We start from the raw sequence: 25,857 nt of genomic DNA on the forward strand, positions 1-25,857 counted from the left end.
TGTAAATTAAACACTTATCATGCAGGTTACCTTCGACTTAACCTAGTCATGCAGATCACCTTTGACTTCACATCAAATCGGTATTTTCTACCAAAATAACTTGAGACATCAACAATGTCACAAATGGGGGATGTTCATTAGGGTATTTGTCTGTCGGACTACGGCATGTGGTGTGTAACACACCCATTATGAGAAAATTTTAGGAAGAATGAATAGTTAACAAGAGTAGAGGAGTAGTGGATGTGTAACCGTCCAGTCTTACCTAAACAATAAGGACATGGTTTCATCACTTCACACGATCTCCACCTCCTCATTATTTCGCAACCTCCAGTTCCTGTGAGATAAGAGATGCATTTATGACTTTTTAAGAACACGTTATTCAATCTATTCAACAATTTTCACTAACATGAGTATTCAAAATAGAGATAACACACAACTTACCATTTACAAGTGAATTATATCTTCTGATACACAGTCATACACCATCCCACCTCACAGAATCTACCACTCTGATCTTACCAATTCCTCTACTTTCTCCCTAAGACCAACCACTCTCCTTCCTTTGTGATCGCAGCAAGACTGAAATGACCATTTCTTGGTTTTGGCCAGAATTGTACAGATTGATCTCTCGAATCTAAATTACTCATATGCAGTATATTTGTTTAGAGTTTAGACCCGTTGCTCATCAACCTACCCGGTTTTACCATTTTTAGCAGAATCAGTTTTTACCCACAAACATATCCGTTCTTGGATGACCATCAAACCTCCCAGCTAAAAATTGATCGATTAGATCATTTGCGTCACTTTCAATAATGATGTCAGTAATCTTTTGTTCAACAACTTTCTTTAAAACTACCCAAATAGCTCTGGCTCTAGCTTCGGCAGTATAATTAACATGAAAAACACAATTGGTGCACAAAAGAAAGCATTATTTGAGAAGTCCCTCAGCACATAGCCCGCACCGTTATCTAACGAGGTTTTATCAAGGGCACCATCAGTGTTAAATTTTATCCATCCACGGGGTGGGGGTGGATTTCTACCTTAGGTTTCCTAGTTAATAACATATCTCTAACACTACTAATGACAACATAATGGGTTTCCCTCAGGTTACTAAAGACTAGATTGTCTCCGCTACTCCAGATAGACCATAAAATGGTAACAAAAATACATTGACATTCATCAAGTAATCTAGTAACTGGATCTACAAGCTAAAAAACAAGCCAATCAATCAAAGATTTATCAAAAAAACAGAAGTGTTCTCGCAAAAGGAAGAGAGAAACCATACATGGCAAAGGGACAAAGAACAAGGGAATGCATAACAGATTTATGAGGGTCTGAATATCTAGAGAAATCAACATAATTCATAGGCATTTAAGTATGAAGAACGGTTCTAGTTCGCATAGCATTCCTAACAGCTTTCTATAGAAAAGCCTGAACAAGATGTGTGACTCTAAGGCCGTGTTTGGGAGCTTTGACTACATAAATCTTAGCTAGGGAATTTTTTTCTCTAACTTGAGCAGGATTATCTCAAGATGTATTAATAAAGATGATGTTTGTTTTTCCGTTATATCCATCACGGGTTTATCATGTATTATGTTTGTCTCTCCATATTTTAAATATGTATTTTTATAAAATAATTATGTATTATGGATAAAATTGTCGGAGAAAAAAATAAAAACATAACAATAAAGTTAAAAAAATTGAAAATATTTTGATTAATTAAAATAACTACCTCTATAACCGTCTAACCCAGGCAAGGATATTGGTATCTTGGCTATTTTAGAGAATAGCATAACCTTGCTTTTTTAGCTTCCTAAAATCAAGGAAGATTTAGTTGTTCATATCCTAGACTAGAATTAGAACAAGACAAACATAATTTAAATGTATTTTCTTGATAACCCAACCTAGGATAGGCATTTCCAAGGGGCCAAACACGACCTAAGTATCCAAATGCACTTCCAAAGCTTGATACAAAGGGAAGGCCTAGACCCTCCAAGTCCCAAGTAGGAAGATTTAGAAGAAAATCTTTCATTCATTGAAAGCTCCTAATAAGCCCTCATACCAGGAGTGCACAACTGGCTTAAGGGAATAATGACAATCTTCTGAACAAAAACATTATCAAAGTGAGTATTTAATCTACCAATATTCCAATTTGGATTAAGGGGATTACATTGATGTTTAAGAATGTGATTCCATTGTCATAAACTGACCCAGTATTACAACTGAAATGACGAGGGCACCAAGTACACCATAATCTTTTAGATATCCACCTATAAGTCTAATACCTTGTGAAATATAATACAGACAGAGACTGTCAACAAGACGACAATAACAAGGTACACACTAGGTATATGGTATTAGTTCGAAACCGAACATAGATATAGGGATCAACCCAAGTGTTGGATTAATGTACAATTTATTTACTTTTAATTATATATAAAACAATAAAATTATAATTACGTAAAGCAAAAATAAACACACAGCAAGATTTTGTTAACGAGGAAATTGTAAATAACATTCTCATAATTAAGTTGTTATACAAAGAACACTACCAATTTTGTATCGTTAGGACCATGTAAACTACTCCTAGTTACCTAGTTTCCTCAGTATCCCTATGCCTACAACTGATCTGGCCAACGCACGCGAATCCTAAGATAGAGTCCACTATCTTAAGTTGCTTCATCCGCTGTGAAGACTTCGATCACTCAACTCTTTTCGACCGTCTTCCGAAACAATAAAAGCCTAATATGTTTGGTAACCACTCTTCCAATATCAAGAAGTAAATCAGAGATTACATGTTGAGTTCAACAAAGGCTCTTCTGTTTAATCTAGTAAACTCCATTGTTGGGTAAAATCTACCAAGACCTAGATTATCAAGATAACCAGATCTAGGTATATAAACTATCAAATACGGATACTGAAAAATACCACCAAATGATAGCTCGTCGATCTAATGCGACTACGAATCAATTGTCTACCAAAGATAAACAAGATCTAATCAGATCCCAATCGATCAAGTTTGTGCACGAAGCTAAATCATAAAGATACGAAATGAATAAGAATTATTCTCTTCAATGTCTTCTTATGTACCTGCGCAACCAAACCTGATTCCAACTTATGATCGATCATGCACGGAACGAAGTCTGTTAACAATGGATGATCACAAATCAACAACAGATTTAAAAACAGATCTGAACAACCGTAAATCCCTTGATCTATTTTGAGTGACCTTATGTCAGAAGAAAAGGCTCTCAAGAATAGTCAAACAAGGTGCAATCAAAGTTTAACAATCGCTAGTCAATCAAATCAATAATCGAAAACTAAAACAAAAATGCAGATTCTAGTTTCCCATCAACGGTACTAACTACACAATTCTTGATCCCGCAAATGACTTTAAATTAACAAACATAAGAGATTTCACCTAATTAGGTTACTCTTCTCTCCAAGATAGTATTACAAATAAAACTATTAGTCGTTTACATCAGTGACTACAAGATGAAATACCTGCCCCCAAGATAAGATTTTAAGAAGAATTAACTTCACTATTTATGGACCAAGGTAGTTTGGACACTAAGGAATTTCCATAACCGAAATTATTCTTAAGATATGCAATAAAAACCTAAATTCTGTTTTGCCTGCTTCCAACCAATATCCAACTGTAATACCGAAATTCCTCTTGGACTACAAACTCAACATTAACTAACATACAAGATACTTAACTAATATATCTTCCAGAGATATTTTTTTACACAATCCAGTAACAAGTTACAAAGATTATGTCTATGTCGCAATTACGAAGTTCAAAATATAAACATTATACATCGTAATTCAATATACCTAAGTTTTTAAACAACTTGAAAATTCTTCCTTGACACTTTGGTGACAATAAGATGATCACATCTCTAATACTAGAGTTTCATGTATATATAACTTCGCATGTTATGTTTTCAATCTAAACGACTTGAAAATAATGATAGAAATGAAAACAAGTCAAGTCTTGTATTACTAACCTCAAGTAGAAGGATGATGTCTTCGTTGTTGTCTATACGTCTTCGGATTATTGAGGTCTTCAGTGTAATACTTGTATGTCCCAACATTTATAGACTTCCTAGTTTGACCTAACGAAGTCGACTCTAGTAATCTAATCAAGCGACTTTTGAGTTTTGATACTAAAATGTGACAACCAACCTTGACATACAAAACGCTTGGCGGGTTCAACTGAGCAATGCTCTAACAATAACCATCCCTTAGTTGTGGCTGGTAGAAAAAAAACTAATATAAGATAAATCGGTTGTCTAGATTAGTTTATCCTTCCCATTACCAATGATTGGTAAGTCTACTATTGTAAAGAAATTGAGCATTTCTGCAGGTATATTCCATTCACCATTCAATATTAAATCACTGACTTTCATATCCCTGTAATGTGTAATAAAGTCATCATTAGCATGCAGATCATTTAGTGCATATTCTTTGATCCATCTATCTCTCCAGACTGAAATATTCATTCCATCCCCTACCAGCCATCTGCTCCCTTCTTGTATATCATTCATTACCCACCTTAAACCTGTATGTCCCAACATTCTTGTATATCATTCATTACCCACCTTAAACCTGAAATATCCATTCCATCCCCTACCCAGCCATCTGCTCCCTTCTTGTATATTTATTTACAGTCTCAAATCTTCTAATTCCAAGTATACCTTCTGCTATTGGAGCACAAATTTCATCAAACTTCACTGTGATGAGCTTTTTGGTTGTAGGATCTCCAGACCAAAGGAAGTTTCTAACAATTCTTTCACATTCTTTTATGACAGATTTGGGCCATAGGAAGTTTCTAACAATCATTAGCATGCAGATCATTTAGTGCATATTCTTTGATCCATTTATCTCTCCAGACTGAAATATTCATTCCATCCCCTACCAGCCATCTGCTCCCTTCTTGTATATCATTCATTACCCACCTTAAACCTGGCCAGGTTGAATATTTCTTATGATATGTTATCCATGCACCATTCTTATATTTAAACTTCATAAAGTTTGTCCATTCTACATCTTCTATTTCCATCTTCCAGAGCAGTTTCATGAGAAGAGCTTTATTTACAGTCTCAAATCTTCTAATTCCAAGTATACCTTCTGCTATTGGAGCACAAATTTCATCAAACTTCACTGTGATGAGCTTTTTGGTTGCAGGATCTCCAGACCAAAGGAAGTTTCTAACAATTCTTTCACATTCTTTTATGACAGATTTGGGCCATCTATATACTGACATATTATATACTGGTATACTACACAACACAAACTTCACCAAAGTTAATCTATCAGAGAAGGATTACATTTTCCCCATCCAACCAGCTAGCATTTTTTGTATTGTTTCTACCATCCCCCATACTTGATATCTCTTTACTCTCCCGGGACACAATATTACTCCCAGATACTTGTCAGGAAATAAAGAAAGATCCATTTGTAAACTCTCAGCTATAATTTTTTCCTGCTTTCATTTACTCCACCCACAAAACATTTACTTTTCATCTTGTTTATTACCTGACCAGATGCATTTTGATATCTCAACATCAGTTTCATTAAATTCTCCAACGATTTTTTTTGTCCATTACAAAAAAAAAATATCATCTGCAAAGACAACCATTCCTGTTAACCATTGGCATTATCTTTCCTTCACAAACTGATTTAGATATACTTCTACTTAAGACTTCTTAAACTATCACAAATAAAAGTGGAGACAAGGGATCACCTTGTCTAAGTCCTGTTCCCACATTAAAGAACCCACAAGGTCCTCCATTTACTAATACCGAGATTTTAGCAGACTCAAATAAATTTTTTAGCCATCTAATTCCAATTTCAGAGAACCCAAAGTGTTTTAAGGTTTCAAAAAGAAAGCTCCAACTCAATGAGTCATATGCTTGTGTAATGTCTTGTTTTAAACCAACATTTCCTCCTCTTCTCTTGATATCTAATTCATTCACCATCTCAGAAGCTAATACAATTTTTTCATAAATATTCCCGCCTTTAATGAAAGCACCCTGCTGACAAGATACTATTTTCTCAATCAAAGAACTGATTCTGGATGTTATGATCCTTGTAATTATCTTGAAACTTAAATTAGCCAATCCCATAGGTCTAAAATGTTCAGCTTTTTTTTCACCTTGGATTTTAGGCAGAAGAAATAGGAAATTTGAATTCATACCTCTGGGAATGAATCTACACCTCCAACAGTATTGAAGAGCAGAAGTTAAATCCTGTCCAACAATGTTCCACGCAAATCTATAAAAGCTTACAGGAAAACCATCAAGACCTGGTGCACTGTTTGCATCCATTCCAAAGACAACTTCTTTGATTTCTGCAAGAGACGGAATTGCATCTAGAAAAACATTATCTTCCTCAATTATTACTTTAGGAACTACCTCAAAAATATTGTCATCAAAGCTAACAGGTTGATACTCAATTTTTTTTTGGAAATGATTTATTAAAATATCAGCTATTTGTATTTGATTAGTCACCAGATTTCCTGTTTCATCCTCCAGTTCAGTTATGTTGTTGTGAGCCTTTCTAATCTTCATAGAAGTATGAAAGAAGGAAGTATTTGCTCCACCCTCCTTTAACCATTTGGTTCTAGTCTTGGCTCTCATAAGTTCATTAAATTGTTGAGAAACAACTTCTTGTTTTCCTCTAGCAGTTATTAAATGATTCAGCAATTCAACATTCTCAGGATCTGCATCAGAGTGCATTGCTGCATTTTCACTTCTTCTTCAACCTATGACATTTTAACTCTTAAATCACCAAAAACCTCCCAATTCCATTTCTTCACAAATTCTTTAAATCTTTTTAACTTTTCCATAAAAACAAAAGGAGGATTACCACTCATGGTTTCTTCCCAAGAACTTTGAATAACTTGTAGAAAATCAGGATGAGAAGTCCATACTGCTTGATATCTAAAAGAAGCATTAGTTGGCTTTGAAACCCCCACAGTGCTCCCCATTATTGGTCCATGATCATAAGTTCCTCTAACACCCACTTTATACTGCCAAACATCAATTCCATCCAGCCATTTTACATTAAAAAAGCCTTATCCAAATCACACAAGATTCTCTTCTTCCCAACTCTATTATTGCACCATGAATAAAGTATACCTGATTTAGGAGCCTGTATTAGATCACAAGTGTGTAAACAATCACTAAATTCTTGCATGGCTATTTTTAAAGGTCTTCCACCGCCTACCTTTTCATCACTGCTCAGAACAGCATTAAAATCACCAATGGCAAGCCATGAATAATTCATTACATGTATCTTCTCCAACTCCACCCATAATTCTCTTCTATCTATAATTAAGAAAGATGCATGAATTCCAGTAACAAGTACTTCTCCAACCTTATCAGTTATTGCTTGTTTTGTAGTTGATATCATAGAAGGAGTAGAAATAGAGGAGTGCCAAAATAACCAAATATTTGCCTTTTTTCCATCACAAGTATTGTGAATTAGCATTTGATTCATACCAAGCAGTCTTAAATTTTTAACATAATTACCAAAAGCTCTAATTTTAGGTTCAGCTATCCAGAATAAAGAAGGATTGAATTGACACACTAAATTTATAAGTTTATCTTTGACTCTAACCCTTCCCAAGCCTCTGATGTTCCATAACATAACTCTCATTGAAGTAAGTTGTTTTGAGAAGATCCAAGACTTCTCCCTCCTTTATTATTCTTCACTAAATTCCTTGCAAGCTGTTTTCTAGTTGGTATAAGCGAGATACTACCTGAGTTTTTACTTTTACCTGCCTTATTCAAATCAGTTTTAACTTTCTCATATTTTTCTTTATTCACACTTAATTGTTCTTCAACCACATCAACCAACACATGAAATTTACTTGGAGAACCAAGTGCAGAAAATTCACCAAATTGTACTGCAGTTCCATTCACCATTATTTGTGTCACTAAATTTTCACCCTCTGTGCCACTCATAGATGTATTAGTACTTCCCATATTAGGCGGAATATTATTTGCTATATGAAGTAATCTCTCAACTGATAAAGTAGAACATTCTTGTGAAGAATTTAAACCAGAAGATTGACTTTTACCACTGTTACTTGAAGGGGGTATAACTGCAGCAATGTCCTCATCATCACTTAATAACTCCTCGTGAATCAATTTCTCTTTCTCCATTTGAGTAATAATATCTACTTGAGCATTACATGTTGGGTCTTCATTCTCAACTAAATTTGACATTTGAGTTTTTGGTGTATGACATATATCAAACCCAATATGTTGTTGTTGCTTCTTCCCTTTTTGTATCCAAATTTTCCTCTGACCCAAATTGTGATTTATATCAACAGCTTCCTTTTGCACTAACTCTTTTCTCATCACTTTGCATTCAGTCACCAAATGTCCCACCACTTTGCAATGGATGCAAAAGCTTGGTAACTTAGGAATTTGTACTTCTTGCTCAAAACTACCATACTTGGATTTCACTAAAACATGATGAGGTACATTATTTGCTAAATCAACTTCAACAAGAACACTAGCATAATGTCCTACTTCCCTCTTAAGAGTAGTTTCATCAACCTTTATAGCTCTTCCAATGGCATCACCCAATAACATAAGTATTCTTTCTTTCCAACACTCAATTCCCAATCCTGGAAAATTAACCCAAACAAAAGCAGTAATAGATTTCTGAGTAGCAGGATTGAAATTAGAGCTGCACATGGGTCGGGCGGATCGGGCGGGTCGGGTTTTAGCTAATAACAACTACCAACCCAACTATAAAGGGTTTTTATTTTCATAACCAACCCCGCACCCACAAACATCGGTCGGATTTTTGACCCGTCCGCCACGGGTCGGTCGGGTTCGGATTTAAACCCGCTTAAACCCGCTTCATATTGTAGTTCAATATTTTCTGCAAATTGGAGTAGAGTGAAAATTATAGGCCATATTTGTGATTGTAATTGATTGAAGGCTTGAAGCCATAGACCACGACGCGCTATCTTTAGTGGGGATAATGGAATAAGAACATGTTATGCTAAGATATCTTTCTTGTACAAATTAGCATGCATTTACTTGCTAGATGATAAGAGCATTTCTAATGTTTTGAAAGATGAATTTTGTGTTTGCTGATTTATAAGCATAGGTACGCGGATGAGCCAAGTATTATGAGGTATATCAAAATTGCAGTTTTACTTCCCGACAAGACTGTTCGTGATGTTTCTCTTAGGCGTCGATGGATGACGGTGAGTGTTATTGTCTATATGCAAAGAAAATTTCCATTATATAATTAATCTGGACTACCAACTCTCATATTTCCTAATATCGTATCCAATTGTTCATAGAAGGAGGAGAATGGAAAGTGAAGAAAACAAGAAGAACATTACATGAGAAAGAAGGTGAAAGATAGGAAGGTAATGTTTCACTTAATTGTATGATGTAAGAAGAACGGAGGAGGCCGAACAGAGAGGAAGAGACTAGAAAGTGGAGAGAAATAGGGTTATCTTATCTACTAGTACCACTAGAGTTTCAATAACAGACGGCTAGGATTAATTTTATCAAGGGGTATTTTTAGCGGTTTTTTTCGGGCGGGTTCGAGCGGGTTTTAACTAATACCAACTACCAACCCAACTATAGCGTATTTTTATATTCATAACCAACTACCGACCCGCTACGGGCGGGTTCAGATTAAACACCCACGGGTTTAGCGGGTACGGGTAAGTTGGGCGGGTCTTGTGCAGCTCTAATTGAAATTATGTTCCCAAAGTCTCGATTTAAGTATTTGAGATTCCACTTTCCAAAACCCATTCCATATATATTTCATGTCTACTTCATTTGATAGCTTAATGACAAAGAAACCTTTGCCAAGAGGTATTAATTGATAGGTACTTGATGTATTCCATTTTTTTTCAACGATTCTTCGGCAATAGAAATTTCATCTTGACAAAATCCAATCTCCCAATTAAACTAAACTTCCACTCATCTAAACTTTCATCTATCTCCTCATCCGGAATATATAGAGATGGAATAACTGAAGAATTACATTTTCAACTCTTTTCTCATTAGATTCGGAAGAAAATAAACTCAAATTATTATTGTTCATCGTAGATCCTGATTCCATTTTTTAAGAAAATGATCGAGTACAATCAAAATAATTGGAAGACTCACCAGAAAACCTTAATTAGACAAGAAATATAAGAAAAATCACCACCAATCATTAGAATTAAGACTTTGATTCACCTGAATTAATGAAGAATTGCTCGGGAAACGAAGAAAAAATGAAGAAAAAAAATCTCCGATTCGGTCGCCGAGTTGCAGAGCAGAACTCAGTCCGAGTCAAGAGCTGAGGATCCCTCTTAGATTCAATTGACGTACCTCTCTTTTGTTTTTTAAATCAAAAATTATTTTAAAAACCACATGAAAACCACTCCCCCTTACATAATGAATCCGTAAACCATATGTATTTGTAGTATGATACTACACATTAATTCTCCCCCTTTTTGTCAATATAAATTGGCAAAGGTACGGAAACTAGTGGGTTTTTTTTTTTAAATTGAAACCGTTTTATCATCTTCGACAAACCTCAATTACGGTTTTCAAAGCACATGTTTTTCTCCTCTTCTTCTATTCAACCAAATTATTTTAGATTCGAAAAACTCATTTTTTGTGTGTGTTTAAAATGGTTAAATTGGTGGAAATCACGGGAAAAATTAGGGTTGTAGATTCACTTATGGTTAGGTATATCCTTAATTTCCGAACTGGGAACTTATTTTCTGAAGCTGTTACGGTTAGGAAATTAAGAACTCCTAACCATAAATAATATACTTTTTTTTTGCATGTATTGTCACGGTAACGTTTGTAACCGTAATTGGATTTAAGGTCAGATTCCACTCTCATAAAGCCTAAAAGCAAAAATTCTGAGTTACAACATTTTATCAAGTTTTCTAATTAGATTTACGGTTCGGTTTGATCTTAAATAAACCAACCGTAAAGTTTTTACGGTTGGGTTCGACTAAGACCAGACCTAATCGTAAAATTTCCGTCCACACTTATTAGCATCCGACGATCCTTTGAGGTCAATATGAAACTAGAGAATCTATATAAGCCAGCCTCAACGCCAATTTCCTTCCACACTTATTGAATTCAAGTGATAATATCGAATTACAAAATGCGAGGAAAATAAAGTCAATCACAGCAGCTGTATTCAAGGTAGAATTAAGCTAGTAGGATGTTAGTGATGGGATTTAATTTTTTTATAGACCATACCTTTTGCAATTTCGCTTGTGATACTTCCAATCTTTCTCTCTTTTTCGGCTAGGAGAAAAGATTTTAAACTAGGGATGAAGATAACGAAGAGAGATAGAGGAAATAAGGGAACAATACGAGCAACGAAGAAGTGGTTGCAAGAAGTAATTGCAGAGAGTAGATATGATGCTGCCAAAAGTGACAAATTAATACGATTACAGTCGATCCACAAAACGATTTTCATATATCGAGTTCAACTTTTTAGTAGATGAAAACGGTTATTTCAACTTTTTCTAGTTGATCAAAAGTCATACTGTTCTCCTCCAGAGTTACTACTAATGGTGGTGGATCTCTAATTAATCAAATATGTGATTCAGGGGTTTAGGGATAAATGAGCATATCCAAGAATATTGAGAAACGTGAGGTAAATATTCCAAAAAGCTAATTAAACTGACATAATGAGTTAAGTTGGCTCCCATACCAAAAATCCAAACGTATCTGGTTTATGATTTATTTTTATTTCTTTTTACAATTTTACCTAATTGCGGTTAGAAGATTATCACCACCTAACTTTAAATTGGTTTTATGGTTGGTTACGAAGAGAAAACCTAAGCGTCAACCGGTCTAAAAGCTAAAAAAAATCAATTTTTGGTTGGATGAATTACGATCTCCACTTCAAATTTCTCTGTAGATTCACTTAATTTTGTTGGGTGAATCAAAATTTAGGATTTTAAAAAAAAAAAAAATCTTTTTTTTCCCTTTTATTTTTCTTCTTTCCAAAACCAAAAACTCAAACTAATTTTCTATCTCTAACCATAAATCAAAACTATTAGTTTGACATCTAATCTATTTAACGGTCAACACTAATCAAACAACGGTTGTCTAGCCATTATAAAAATATTTTACATAAGGGTTTTCTAAAATTACCAACCGGTGACTTGTTTTTATCCTATTATTATAGTATCCTATTTGAGGTTAATAAAAAAAAGAGAGATTGAGTTAATTGCCCAAATATTTTTAAAACGTGGTTCTAATGGACAAATAAAAATTTTTATGGGTGAAATGGACACCAAAAAACTAACAAGAATGAATCTAGATTCATCCTGGCTTAAACTTAAAAAACAGCGAGGGTGAAACTGGATGCATCCTGATGTAAATTAAAAATAAGTAAACATATTTAAAAATGGGTTTATATCCTGGCTATTTTTACATTCTCATCCATTTAAATAGTATCAAATTTTACATGTTTTTTTCACCTAGGAATTGTCGGGTTAAATGACCAATTTTGTGTAAAAAAAGAGAGGACCAATTGGCTAATTCAGTTTTTTTTCTTCTATTGACAGCGGGCCTAACTCACTACACTGGCTAGTGGCTCCCCATTCCTTGGCATTTGGATTATATCCTATATAAAAAAATTATTAAATCTTTCTACTCTCTACAGTACATATCCGTCGCGCAGAAATTTCAAAGCCCTAAGTTCCGAGTGTACTGACCAGAATAAAAATTAGCACCTCAGTTCTTTGAAATTCGTTTTAGTTTATAAAAATCTTTCCGAGGGGAACATGTTTTAAAGCGTTTAAGTAGCTTCTTCTTCTCCTTCTCCTATCAAGTTTGGTGGTTGTGGGTGTGGTTAGGGTTCAATAATGTCTCTAGACGGGTCTGTAGAACGAAGAAGAAGTGAACCATCGTCGATGCAGATCAATGGTAGTAATGGAAATGCTAATGAGAATGGTGGTTCATCCATGATGCTCTACTCTCCTACTTCTCCATCTCCTCGGTCTCAATCTCAGTCTCATCAAAGGCTTAGGTTAAATCCAAACACTGATCACAACCCTGAGAACTACGAAGATCTCAAGCTCGAATTCAATCCCTGTATTTTCTCTTCTCTAGAGCGTTACTTACCCCCTAGTATGCTCACTGTCACCCGCCAGCTTAAGGTTCAGTACATGAACGACATTTTGGCTCGTTATTTGCCTCAAGGAGAACGCATCAGAGTTAGTCTCTCTCTCTCTCTTTCTTTCTCTCTGAAATGCTATTTGTTAATTTAAATTTCACTAGCTAAATTGGTTGTATAAAGTTGAGTTTTTTATCTATGCAATTTTATACGTAGTTCATATTTCAATTACCTAGGTATGTGGCTTGTTATTAGCCGGAGCACTAGAGATGTTCACTTCATCTCAGGTCTCATGACTTGGTTAAAGTTGGAGAGTTGGATTTGTCATAGATATCTTTTTTCTCCAGTTTAGCTGCAGATGTTGTACCCTGCAGAGCTTGATCTTCAATATCTCTACTGAATTTATTACCTTAATTTTATTAGATTGACTAACCCTTCATTTTTTTGGTCACTGCTTGATTCAATAAAAATCTCTGAGTAAAATGAAATATGTTGCTATCAAGGTCATCAGTCCAACTACCAAGATGGCTAGCTGTCTTGTGTATTATCGTTAGGATGTCAAATTGACTCCCCTACATTCTGGTTACATTCTCATGAACAGACTACCGATTTAGTTGGAACTTGGAACTATTTGCAATCAACTTAAGTAATTTAAGGATTGATTTATCATGTTCATCACGATGACATAACCATACCAACATGCCTCTAGAAACAAAATATCCAGGTTATCACTCTGCTCAAAGAGGATGTGTACATGAAGTAAGTTTTGTCCATGAACATAGACGGGTTATGGTGGATAGCACTGGTGCCAGGATGGGTGGGTGAAGCAAAGATGATGTCTTTTTTGCCTTTCTTTCCTATTTTCTCATGTATAGTACTTGATACCTTTTCTGCATTTCTCTTCTCAGTCATTTCAATCTTGTACTTCTTAAACTCAAGGCTATCTATATGATAAAAAATTTCAAAGCACTACAAAGCGAAGCTCTTACTTTGTATTTTGTGGGGAAACGTAGGCAACTACTCACGGTGGTAGAGCCATTTCACAGTTCAGCAATACCAATCTCAAATCTGCGCATTCTTAGCTAGCATTTTAATTGACGGTGCACGAGAAATATTCTTGTTACAAGCTTATTGAATATTCTTACAAAACAGTCGCATGATCAATTTTTCCTTTATTTTTCAATGGTTATTGATCCTTGTGTACTATTTCTGCTGAGAATTATTGTGACTGTACAATGTAACAAAGCTTATGTAATGGGTAAGAATAAAGACTTGGGTTTAACATGTAGGGTAGCTGATTTCTAAGAGAACTGCTCCACTCAAAGAGTGGTTAATCTAATATTAATTATTACCAAACACAGCTGAAGTCCATATTTTTTTCTGAAACAGAACAAAGGAACGATCACACCTCTAATAACATCTTTTACATTTTTCATGAATCAGGTCCAGAGGCACAGAGAATACAGGCAAAAAATAATAGCAAACTATCAGGTTTGTCTTTTGATGAAGTTTTATAATTTTAATTTTCATTTAATATCCAAATACTCAATTCTGTTTGTTCAAGATGTCATTGAAGGTATATTGCATGCTTATTTAAAATATATTTCCAAGATCAATACAACAAAAGTGTGCTCCTTATTTCCTAGTAAGTGCTAACTAATGCATCATTGGTCTGGCAAAGTAATGCATCTGGTAAACAAAATGGCGTTACAGTTCTATATGAACTTATCGCAAACATTGATAATCTTGTTGTTCGTCTCTTCGAATAGTTAAAAATGAAGGTATACGTTCAATATGTTTATGTGTTCTTTGTTTTTGTTATATTTGGATCTCCTTTTCTCAGTTAAATGTGTAAGACTATTCTGTTCTTGTACTGACAAGATTTGGCATCCTATTGATGTATGTCAGAGATGAACTAGCTGTCATTGCTTGTTAATTTATGTAATTTTAAGTAAATTGAAGCTATAAGAGAGATTTGACAACTTATGGAGGTTGAATTGAAAATAAGCCCGCTGCTGTTCAAGGTTGTGAAGTTAGTTACTACCATAAATTGGAGATGAGTTTGAATAGATGTCTCATCAATTGTTAGTAGTATGCATCGTTGATCTATGCTGTTTGGGTCGGGCTGTTGGCTGTGGTGACGGGGTCTATATTATGTAGGGTGCAGCGCCAAATAATACCCTCCCAACTAAATGGGATTATTTATACACTTGAAATATTTTATCAAGACAAACTCCTGGTCTACTAATAGCTTGCTAAGTCTTTAGTCTCTGAACTTGTTTCTTTTGAGTAGCTCGAACAAACAGGTCAAAACTGCACATTACACCCTGGACTGGACTTTCACTCCCAGAAGCATTTCACAGTGCTATTAAGCTTGGTGGAGCATCAAGGAAAGCCTTTGGTTTTATTGCTTAAGCAGACAGTTGAACAATATAGGATTGAACAAGCTCATATTTCTAGCATCTTTGCTTATGAAGCTTTGCTAGTACCTGTGGCTACTGCTAATAGAGTGGATTTAGGCTCACCAGTGTACTGTAATATCTTCGAGGAGGGATTATCAGTCTTGTCAACATTTGGTTTATTTCTGCCAAGGTCCTAATAATGAATCCTTCGCCGAAATTACTAAAGTTTTGCTCTCCGGGTTGGTACGAGTACCAAGCCAAGCATAGAACCTGTAGCTTTAGGGTCTATACCAAAACTGCTGATCTCTCCAAGGTTCTCTTTCGGTTTTTAAAAGGGCATTAGTTCTTCACTGTCTCCAGTTTTTTGTGGGTAGTTTGCTATAGTAGAAGATAATGGTGTAAAGACAGTTAAGGGTCTGTAAAACTTTTGTGTTATTCAACTAATTGAGCTGTCTCTTATGTTGTTTTTTCATATAAAATGTTAAAAATCCTGGGTTCAGTTTGTTAGTTTCTTACGCTGTTGTTGGGTTTTCTTCTTTCCAGCCATTGCATAGAGAGCTGTACACTATGGATCCTGCAACTTTTTTTGTTCAATCATTTGTTGAAGCAATCAATAAAAATACAGAAGAGAGTTTAAGAAGTATAATATCTGAGCCCTCACCAGGAGTGTATACGTTCGAAATGCTCCATCAGGATTTCTGTAAAATGTTGCTATCTGAGGTATCAATCATCCCTCAATTGGTGCCGCAGTGTAACAATTTTTCAGTCTTTTCTTTTAAGCCGTTATGCCATGTGATTCTCCATTTTACTCTCTTAACACACTTTTGGTCTTTTTAGGTGGATAATTTTGAAAAGTGGGTGAGTGAATCCAAGTTCAGAATCATGCGTCCAAATACAATGAATAAATATGGTGCTGTTCTTGATGATTTTGGATTGGAAACCATGCTCGACAAGCTTATGGACGATTTCATACGTCCCATATCTAAAGGTGATGTACTCACATTTTCGTTGATGCTAATTTGTCCATTTTTATAAAATCGTAGGAAGCTTAAGCAAGCCAGCCATGTCTTTGAATTCTTTCGTCGTTGTTAATATTGGAGTTAAACTTGTTGTGCAGTGTTCTTTCCTGAAGTTGGTGGGCCCACTCTAGATTCTCATCATGGTTTTGTTGTTGAATATGGAAAAGACAGGGATGTTGACTTGGGTGGGTGATTTTGTTTCTTTTTGAGATATTATGTTGCTTCTCCTATACTTTTTATGTTCATGCTGTTTCATGTACTTAGGTTGGCTATAATAACTTGAGTTTCTATCTGGTCCGCAGCAAGTAGTAATTGTCAAAACTTATGGCATTGTAAATGGTCCCTGGTGCTTGTTAACCTATAAGACCACAGCTGTCAGAGTTGGCTCACTTTTTTTCTTTTTTTGGCAAAACCCTCTAAAGTAAGAAATTTAGAAGAAAAAACAAAAAGGAGGGGGCATCAATCTAACCTTTATGAAAGAAAAACAATATCAAGCGAGTCTATAGCTTGGTAGATGCAACCTATCTAAACAATGAATGTCCGAGTTTGCAGTTGGTTCACTTGGTTACAGTAGATGGTTCTGCATGTTGCCTGGGTATTAATGAGGGCATATTCCACTGTAGGTACATAGGCCTTGTATTAGGTGCTGGATGAGGACCATCACGATCCATGCATAATCTTTGAAATGCTGGAAGTGCTAAGTAGCTTCAATATTATGCCTCATTAATTGTGTTTTGGAGATTAACCCTTGCCATTCATGTTACAACTATTCTCAGAATTATGGGGGATCCACAGCTGACAAAAAGTGTGTCATTGTAAGACCTTTTTGAGTATGACTAACAAATTGAATTAGTTAGAGTGCAAATATTTTCTCCCATCATATTTGTTAATGGCCATTTGAATGATTTGGAACAGAGCTTTGAATTTGTGATGATTTATCATCTCCTGTCATTTCATTACTTGATAAAATTTTGATGTTCTGTGTTGGATCTGCACCACATAGTGTGTGATCCTTTACGCCTAGTCCTTCCTCATGCCTCCTTGATTTTACTGTTCTTTATTATTTGTCTTTTTGGTTTGGAATACACTAGTGGGTATATTTGTGCTTACAAGATCATGAAATTGGTGCCTTTTCATCCTTTTCTAAGTCAAAACAGTCTTATGAATGTAGGCTTTCACGTTGATGACTCTGAAGTCACTTTGAATGTGTGCTTGGGTAAGCAATTTTCCGGTGGTGACTTGTTCTTTCGAGGAATTCGCTGTGATAAGCACGTAAATACCGAATCTCAGCCTGAGGTGAGTCAATGTAAAAGTGGTCTTAAGTGTAACATGTTCTATATTGCACATTATTACCGGTAGTTGTCATTGAAAAGACAGCGACCTCCTATAATTGCTTATATAGGAGGTAGGTATTTGAACATTTTTATTTAGTGATAGATCCATCATGCATTCTCGTCCAGAAACCTAGAAATAGCTGGTCCCTTCACCTTCGAGCATATTCAGTCTTAGGAGACTGGTCACCTTGGTTAGATATTGATCCTATCCTGTAAATGCAGTAGATCTAGCATTATCCGTTTTTTCTTTAGATCTTGCGTTATCCGTTTTTTTTTTAGATCTAGCATTATTGTTTTTGTATCCGTTTTTTTTTTTTTTTTTTTATTTGGTGGGTTTTTGCAGAACTTTGTTAGAAATTCTGACAGTAGTTGTTGTTTGCTATATTGCATTACAAAACAAATTAATTAAAATAAAACCACATTTGGGTCACAAAAAATGTTGTGGACAACATGCGGAAATGTTGTAGTGCCTGAAAGGTGCCAGAAAATTCTTTCTTTCTGTCCTTATTTTTATTTTTGAATTTGAAAGTTGAAAAGAAATGAACACTCCTGATGGAGGTTTCTTTTACTTGAACAGGAATCCTTTGATTATTCCCATGTTGCTGGACAAGCGGTGCTTCATCGTGGTCGGCATAGGCATGGTGCCAGGGCGACTAGATCAGGGCATAGGATTAACTTACTCCTTTGGTGCAGAAGGTATGTTTTCTCAGTGCAAGTGTGAAAGATGAAGCAATAGCTCCAATATATTGTTTTACTTCTTAGTGTACTGTTGCTCTCAGTTCAGTTCGAAAGAATTTGCTAAGGTTAAAATAGGCTGATAGCGAAAGTAGACCAATAGGTAATAACCACCAGGCCACCTGCCATATCTCAAAACAGCTTAGTGAGAAATAAATCAGCTGAATATTTGGTTTTGATGTCCTGATCAGTGCAAAGATAAAATGTTTACCTAGCTCAAATCTGAGTTATCCTAGTTTCAAATGTTATCTGTCTGCATATCTAATTTATGTAGCCTAGAGTGTAAATTTTTCCACAGTGATAACCTTCACCAGAACTGTCAAACCATTCCTCTAGAACGTTTTCTCATGAATCTGATGTCTGTACCTATGCTGTTTGGGGCGAGGCATTCGGCATAAACAACAACAGTATAAAGCCACAAATGCGAACTATGAAGCATTATTAAATTTAGTGAGCTTCGGTGTTAATATCTAATAAATATATTATATATAAGGACTTTATGTGAAATAGTGTACGAAAAACAATATAAAAATAGGCTAAAATGAACAAGTGATGGTATCTCTTTTGCAGACACGTGGGAGTATTATTTTTTGCAAAAGCGATTGCTATAAACATTGATAAGTTTTAAAAGTTTCATATTCTTCGACACAATAAATCAGATTTGACCAAAATCTGAAAAGCGCTTTAAGATGCCTATACATAGATAATGATATCTGGGGTTGTTCATGGTCGGTTTCGGCTCGGTTTCAGCCAAACCACACCAATACCAATACTATCGGTTTCTAAAAAATCTTACCATCACCGAACCATTAGCCATTGGTTCGGTTTCTTAATGGTTATAGCGATTTCGGTTTGTTCCATTGGGTTTAGGGCTGTTCATGGTCGGTTTTGGTTCGGTTTCTAGCCAAACCAAAACCGAAACCAATATTATTGGTTTCTAAAAATCTAAACCAAACCAATCCATTAACCATTGGTTCGGTTTCCAAATGGCTCCAGTTGGTTTCGGTTTGTCCCGGTGGTTTTTGGTTAACCAATAATTATGTCAAACCAAAAAAAAATACACAAATTTACAGATAAAAAAATCGTAGTTGCCGATAGTATTGGTTTACACAAATATACAGACAAAAAAAAAATCAAGAATAGTTAAAGCTTACTCTAATTCTAGAAATCAAAAGAAGATATATAATATATCTTAATTTAGTTATTGACAAATAAAAAAGAAGGAAGACGGGAAGAAAAAAGTCGAGTAGCAGCTGTTGTTGGGGGTGGAGAAGGGAGGCGGCTGAGAGAAGGAGAAAGAGAAAGAGGGAGAGTATCATAATGAAATATTAGATTTAGGGTTTCTATTTATCCTCTAAATCAATGGATAGAATCTAATACTTTTAAATCGACGGTAGAAACTAAGTTTAAAAATTAATCGGTTCCCCAATGGTTTTTGGTTCGGTTTTCAGGTCAAACCAAAACCAAGCCAGTAATGTCGGTTTTTCAACTTTTTTTACCAAACCAATCCAAATCTAAATGGTTTGGTTCGGTTTCTTGCTTATTGGTCTGGTTCGGTCGGTTTCCAACGGTTAACCGACACCATGTTCAGCCCTAATTGGGTTAATGGAAAACCGACTGTATGTCAGTTTCAAAAAACTGACAATTCAAATCTTTAAAAAAAAAAATTACGGTAGAATTTTAACCTACCTGCAGAATGTAATTAACACAAGCATAGTTCATATTTCAAGTTTAGAAGCACAGTTCAAAACATAAACATAAGTGAAGTTAAGAAATTGGTCGATGATATCTAATACTAGAGTTAAGAAAAACGAAGGGTGTAGATTAAATCTTAGGTTTTAATCTAACGGTTGAACATAACTGGTTTTCCATTGGTTTTTGGTTCGGTTTTGGGGTCAAACCAAACCCGAACCAGTAATGTCGGTTTTTAAAATTATTCACCATAACTAATCCACTAGTAAATGGTTCGGTTCGGTTTCTTCCTAATCGGTCCGGTTCTGACGGAAAACCGAAACCATGTTCAGCCCTTCTCTTTTTTTTTTTTTTAGCAAATTTCTTTCTTCCCAATATCTTTTCCTAAATTTAGAAATCCTACAGTGCATGTATGCTAGTCTTTTAGAGTAGAAACTCTAATTTTAATAAAACAGATCCAAAGTAGAAGATTGGGCCTTAATGTTCTGACAAAGAGAGGGTTAATTGTAAAATATGGCGTAATCATGGTTGCACATGCATGGGAATTATGGAGACACGCTAAATCTCATAAAACTAGGTCAAGGGGACACCCCTATATATCATATAACCCGAAAATGAGATTTTAGGCTAATAGAATAACAATCTACTTGGCACAGTGATTCTTCTTTCTATTTAATTCTGGACAACTAATTAGATAAGTTTAATAATAAGAAAAAATATTTATCTCTTCTACGAATAGTTAGTTCTTTGATCTGCTTAGAGGAGAATAGATTAGCATTACATCTATTTTATTTTGATTTTCCAAAACCAGTAAGAACCGTTTTTTTTTTATTTTTGATATGTCTGGAAGCGTCCAACCAGTGTCCAATGCCCGAATAACGTGGGTCACAAACTTGGTGCGCGTGTCACCACGTGTTAGGCAAGTGTTGGACGCATGTCGTCTGATCACATGTCCGACTGGTCATGACATTAATTTGGCGTGTCTGTGTAACCTTGACATAGATGCTATATTTAGGATTTTCTTAAGGAACTCTAGGAAAAAGGGGCGCCTTGGCTGGCGAGGCGTCTCACTCTCTCAGGCAAAGAAGATGCCACTTTGGTGCCTCAAACAACTCAGGTCTGCACACCCTTACTCCTGTGGTAAAGGTTTACCGTGGTCTGTTGAGTAATTTGCTCCAAAACTTGACAGTGACTTCTTAATTTAGTGTTCAGAGGTTCCAAAACCTTTTACTACCGAGTTTTAAGCACAGAGTTTCCAGTGATGGTGGTCATCTCTGTTAATTTCATGATCCAATTTGAGAGATTGCCTTAGCTGCAGATGTACTGTGTTGGATTATCTTTACAGAGCATTTTGAGATTTAACTTTTTGTTATCTTGGCCTGGTTGGGTGCAGCATTTGCAGCTTCGGAGTGTTGTTTACCTATTTTGGGTAGGACACGAACATTGTATCATAGTTGTCAACCATAAGATAAGATGCCCTAGTCTGTTTCTATCTTTTAAGGGCTGAGATATTTGTGTCCCAAACTTTTTAAATCGACTTTTTGTGTTTGTCTTTTGTGCGAATCGGGCTTAATCATTGGTGCGTCACTGGCAACACAAATTACAATGCCACGATAAAAAGTCTGTATATTGCCAACAGATATCTTTCAGTGACATTCGAGCTTCCAGTACAAAGGTTTGTGCTGGAGAAAATTGGGAACGTCGTTGTGTCAAATAGGCGATAGGGCATTCATTTTTGCTTTCGATATCACTGAGACCATTGCTCCTTCCACTAAAATTTTACTCCCATAAGGCTTTATCAGAAAGTGGTTGTCAACCAACAGAATCACCAATGTATTAGATTACTTGACTCTAGTTCATTCCCAAGTACGTAAATGTACATGTAGTATAGGTACAAATCCATTCATGTGTAGATGCTGCATGTTTTACTGGGGGGTCCAAAAGCTCCGGATTCTTAATTAACTTCTATTTGTTTGTGATAAATTCAAACATACCTAACATGTTTTACTGGTTGATACTTCATGTGCAACTTCTTTTTACAGTTCAGCTTTTAGGGAGCTAAAAAAGTACCAGAAGGATTTTTCTGCCTGGTGTGGTGAGTGCCAACGTGAAAAGAGAGAAAGACAGCGGAAGTCAGTTGCAGAAACCAAGCAGGTATAGTTTTCTGATGCCCTACAATATTTTTGCATTCTGAAAGTTAATATTCTTCCGTCGTCCCCTTTTTTTTTTTTCCTTTAGGTTTCCACCAGTTGGATGGAGAAAACTAATGTTGATGGTTAATACAAGTTGAATATGGGATTTAACAAACGGTTCTGCCCTTTGTTTCTTCAAAATCCCGCTGGTGTGGTCCTTTCATCGTGTTCTCAATATTTTACCATGACCAAATTCAAGAGGCTGTGAATTTTAATAGTGTCTTGTCCAAACAACTGTGAGGAAACAGTTTGTAGGGGTTCCTTGCGCTCTTGTATCTTTATCTCATTTCTTTTCTTGCGCACCATGGTCTCTTTTGTTCTAACATGAGGCAAACAGAATTGCGGTTTTTCTTTTCATGTGTGCTGTCATGCTTATAGTCGTTTAACCACTGATGAACTAACTGGGAAGCTTGATGCTTTTGGCTTGTGTCTGCAGGAATTACTGAGGAGAGAAGGAGACAACACTGTGGCTTGAAACTCGGCTGTATGTAACTTTTACAAAAATGCCACTACTGTATCGTATTTTAGATTAGCACCCCTTTCTCTCAAACCACTGAAGCACACTGCTCATATGGTGGTGATCAAGATGGGTTGAGTTAAAGATTAACTAGATGATATGTGCTTTTAGTTGCATATACAGTAGTTAAGGTCGACCTGCTGTGGTAGAGAGGGACGTAGCCAAAACACGTCTAGCGTGGCCTTAATCTGGTCAACTGCCTTTGACTGTCTTGTCTTTCCTAAAACTCAAGTTATTATGTAACGTCTTGCCAAGATTAAGATTTACTAATAGGATTGTAGGACCTCTAGCAAATGTGAGCAGTGACCATAACATTCTATGTAATAGATCATTGGATGCAACACAGTGGACAGAGATGTGCTCACTGTTCATCGTGTATCTAAATATATCCGGCGGTAGCCTACACGACTCAAAAGCAACTTGCCTTTTTTGGCTAAAACTATCCCGTGGTAGTTTTCAAGGATACTCCAAGCTATTTGGTTAGTTTTGACTTTCTTTCAATGTGTAAAAATCTTCTGGAACATTTCCGGTAGTTTTTAAGGGTATTCCAAGCTATTTGGTTAGTTTTTGACTTTCTTTTAGATAAGGAGGATCAAGTTTCATGGTTATTAATCCAGTCGATAGTTTGAGCACAAACTATCCCGTGGAACATTTCCGGTAGTTTTTAAGGGTATTCCAAGCTATTTGGTTAGTTTTTGACTTTCTTTTAGATAAGGAGGATCAAGTTTCATGGTTATTAATCCAATCGATAATAAATATGAAGTTGAAAATGAGCGCAACTCAGATACATGAATCAGTTGCAGAAAATTAACGACTGAAATTAAATTTTGTAGATAGTGAAGTTTGGTATTCGAGGGGTCAGGATCAGTAAACAAAAGGTTTTGAGAAAGACATTTGACAAAACTTAATAGCAGTAAGATCTTTAATATCTGGTGGTTCACATCTTTGTTGGCATGTCACCCAATTTGGTTCAGGTATGTGTTTGGCTCTATAAGTAATGGAGTAGTAGTCGGCCATAAATATGGGGAAGACATTCGCAATGGAGAACCGTAAATTCGGGATTAGATGTAAATAGGTGTGTATGTATGTTATAATCATGATCGATGGGATATATCATGATGGATGTAGTCAAATGAGTGGATAGGAATGCTTCTTTCACATTACACAGAAAGCAAAACAAGTATAAGCCTTTATATGAGTAGTCTGAGTTAGTTACAGAGACACAGACTGGCAGAGCTAGCTATCGTAGTTAACAGAAACACAAGAATTGTACGGACATAAACAAAACTGTTAACTAGTTACAGAAGAACTAGCAACACACGCTGAAATAAATCTGAGCAGACATTAAGAGAGATATACTCTTGTACTATCCCCCTCAAGCTGAAGTGGCTGAACTTTCAGCTTGTTGCGCAGAAATTCAAATCTAGCTGCCGAAAGCCTCTTTGTGAAGACATCTGCAACAAGAGTGTCAGTAGAAACATAGTGAAGACATAAAACTTTGGACTTCACGAATGAAGTGAAAATCAATGGCTACATGCTTCATCCTGCCATGAAGAGTGGGATTAGAAGCCACAAAGATGGAGCTTTTGTTATCACATCCCAGTGTAGGAGAGGAAGAAACAAACACATTAAGATCTTTGAGAATCTAACACACCCATAACACCTCAGTTGCAGTATGTGCTAAATAATGATACTCAGCTTCTGTGGAGCTTCTAGCAACCGTGGGTTGTCTTTTAGAAGACCAAGGAACATGATTAGGCCCAAAAAACACACAATATCCACTAGTAGAGCGACGATCATCTGGATTGCCTGCCCAATCAGAATTCGAGAAAGAAGAAATAGCTTGCAGTCCTTGCTGAAGAATAATCCCATAGTCAATAGTACTCTTGAGGTACTTTAAAATTCTCTTAACAACAACCAAATGCACATTAGTAGGATTGCTCATGTGTTGACAAACTTGGTTAACAGCATAGCTAATATCTGGTCTTGTCCATGTAACATATTGAAGAGCACCCGCTAATGATCTATAATCTGTAGCATCTGGCAAGGGCTTACCATCAAGCTTACTCATTTTAGAATCTGCAATAGCTGGCGTATTACAAGGTTTGGCATCTAGCATATTGGTTTTCTTGAGCAAATCTAAAATGTACTTAGTCTGAGATAGATGCATAGCAGTGTCATTTCTTTTAATCTCAAATCCCGTGAAGTAGTGGATGGACCTAAATCCTTAACAGGAAATGAGAGAGACAATTGAGAAATAACCTGATTACAAGCTGTCAGGAAATGAGAGAAACATAGATGAGAATGATGATCAATGTAGTACGCCTCGGTCGAGTCAGCTGAGTTACTCGCGAGTAACCCGGGTATCGGTCTTTGGCCGATACGATCCTCAAAAACTCGGCCGAGCAGGGTATTATCTATATACTGGCCGAGTTAGTCGTGACTCGGACCGAGTCATTCGGCAGACTAGGATCAAAATTGTTCCCAGCATATCTTTTTCACCACAAATATTATAAAAACTTGAACACGATGAAGGAGGACTTAATCATAGGGAAAAATACTTATGATGGTAGATAAACCTAATTTAGGAAAGGAAGTTACTACCGTAATTAATTTACACATTTATAACTATTGAATTATGATTTATAGAGAATAACTGACGGCATTTTAGGATTGAGAATTAAGGAAAGAAACCAACTAAGACTAAAATTTAGGAACGAGAAATAAGGAACGCATATCAATTATGTGGACATTATGAGATAAATTAGGAAGCATAAATAAAATGCATATTAATTAGGAAGGAAACTAAAAAAGTCATATTAATTGACCCAGCGAGTA

At 35.8% G+C, this 25,857-nt stretch overlaps 1 protein-coding gene across 1 annotated transcript; it reads left to right on the forward strand.

Annotated features, from left to right (window-relative positions):
• Window positions 1-12,684: 12,684 nt before the first annotated feature.
• LOC113303104 (uncharacterized PKHD-type hydroxylase At1g22950-like) lies at window positions 12,685-23,513 on the forward strand. The gene is made up of 9 exons (XM_026552102.1): window positions 12,685-13,228; window positions 14,572-14,619; window positions 16,074-16,250; window positions 16,368-16,518; window positions 16,648-16,734; window positions 17,721-17,845; window positions 18,461-18,579; window positions 22,353-22,464; window positions 22,939-23,513. Exons 1-9 carry the CDS (start codon window positions 12,878-12,880, stop codon window positions 22,975-22,977), a joined length of 1,209 nt encoding a protein of 402 aa, XP_026407887.1. The 5' UTR covers window positions 12,685-12,877; the 3' UTR covers window positions 22,978-23,513.
• The last annotated feature ends 2,344 nt before the right edge of the window (window positions 23,514-25,857 follow it).

This window comes from Papaver somniferum, chromosome 8, assembly GCF_003573695.1.
Source record: "Papaver somniferum cultivar HN1 chromosome 8, ASM357369v1, whole genome shotgun sequence".
NCBI lineage: Eukaryota > Viridiplantae > Streptophyta > Magnoliopsida > Ranunculales > Papaveraceae > Papaver > Papaver somniferum.

What these genes read in the sequence shown, in the direction of transcription:
- LOC113303104 (XM_026552102.1), top strand. Translation starts at nt 12,878, where the DNA reads ATGTCTCTAGACGGGTCTGTAGAACGAAGAAGAAGTGAACCATCGTCG. An exon ending in CTCAAGGAGAACGCATCAGA is followed by an intron (nt 13,229 to 14,571) that starts GTTAGTCTCTCT and finishes TTCATGAATCAG; the next exon opens with GTCCAGAGGCACAGAGAATA. An exon ending in TTACTCCTTTGGTGCAGAAG is followed by an intron (nt 18,580 to 22,352) that starts GTATGTTTTCTC and finishes TTCTTTTTACAG; the next exon opens with TTCAGCTTTTAGGGAGCTAA.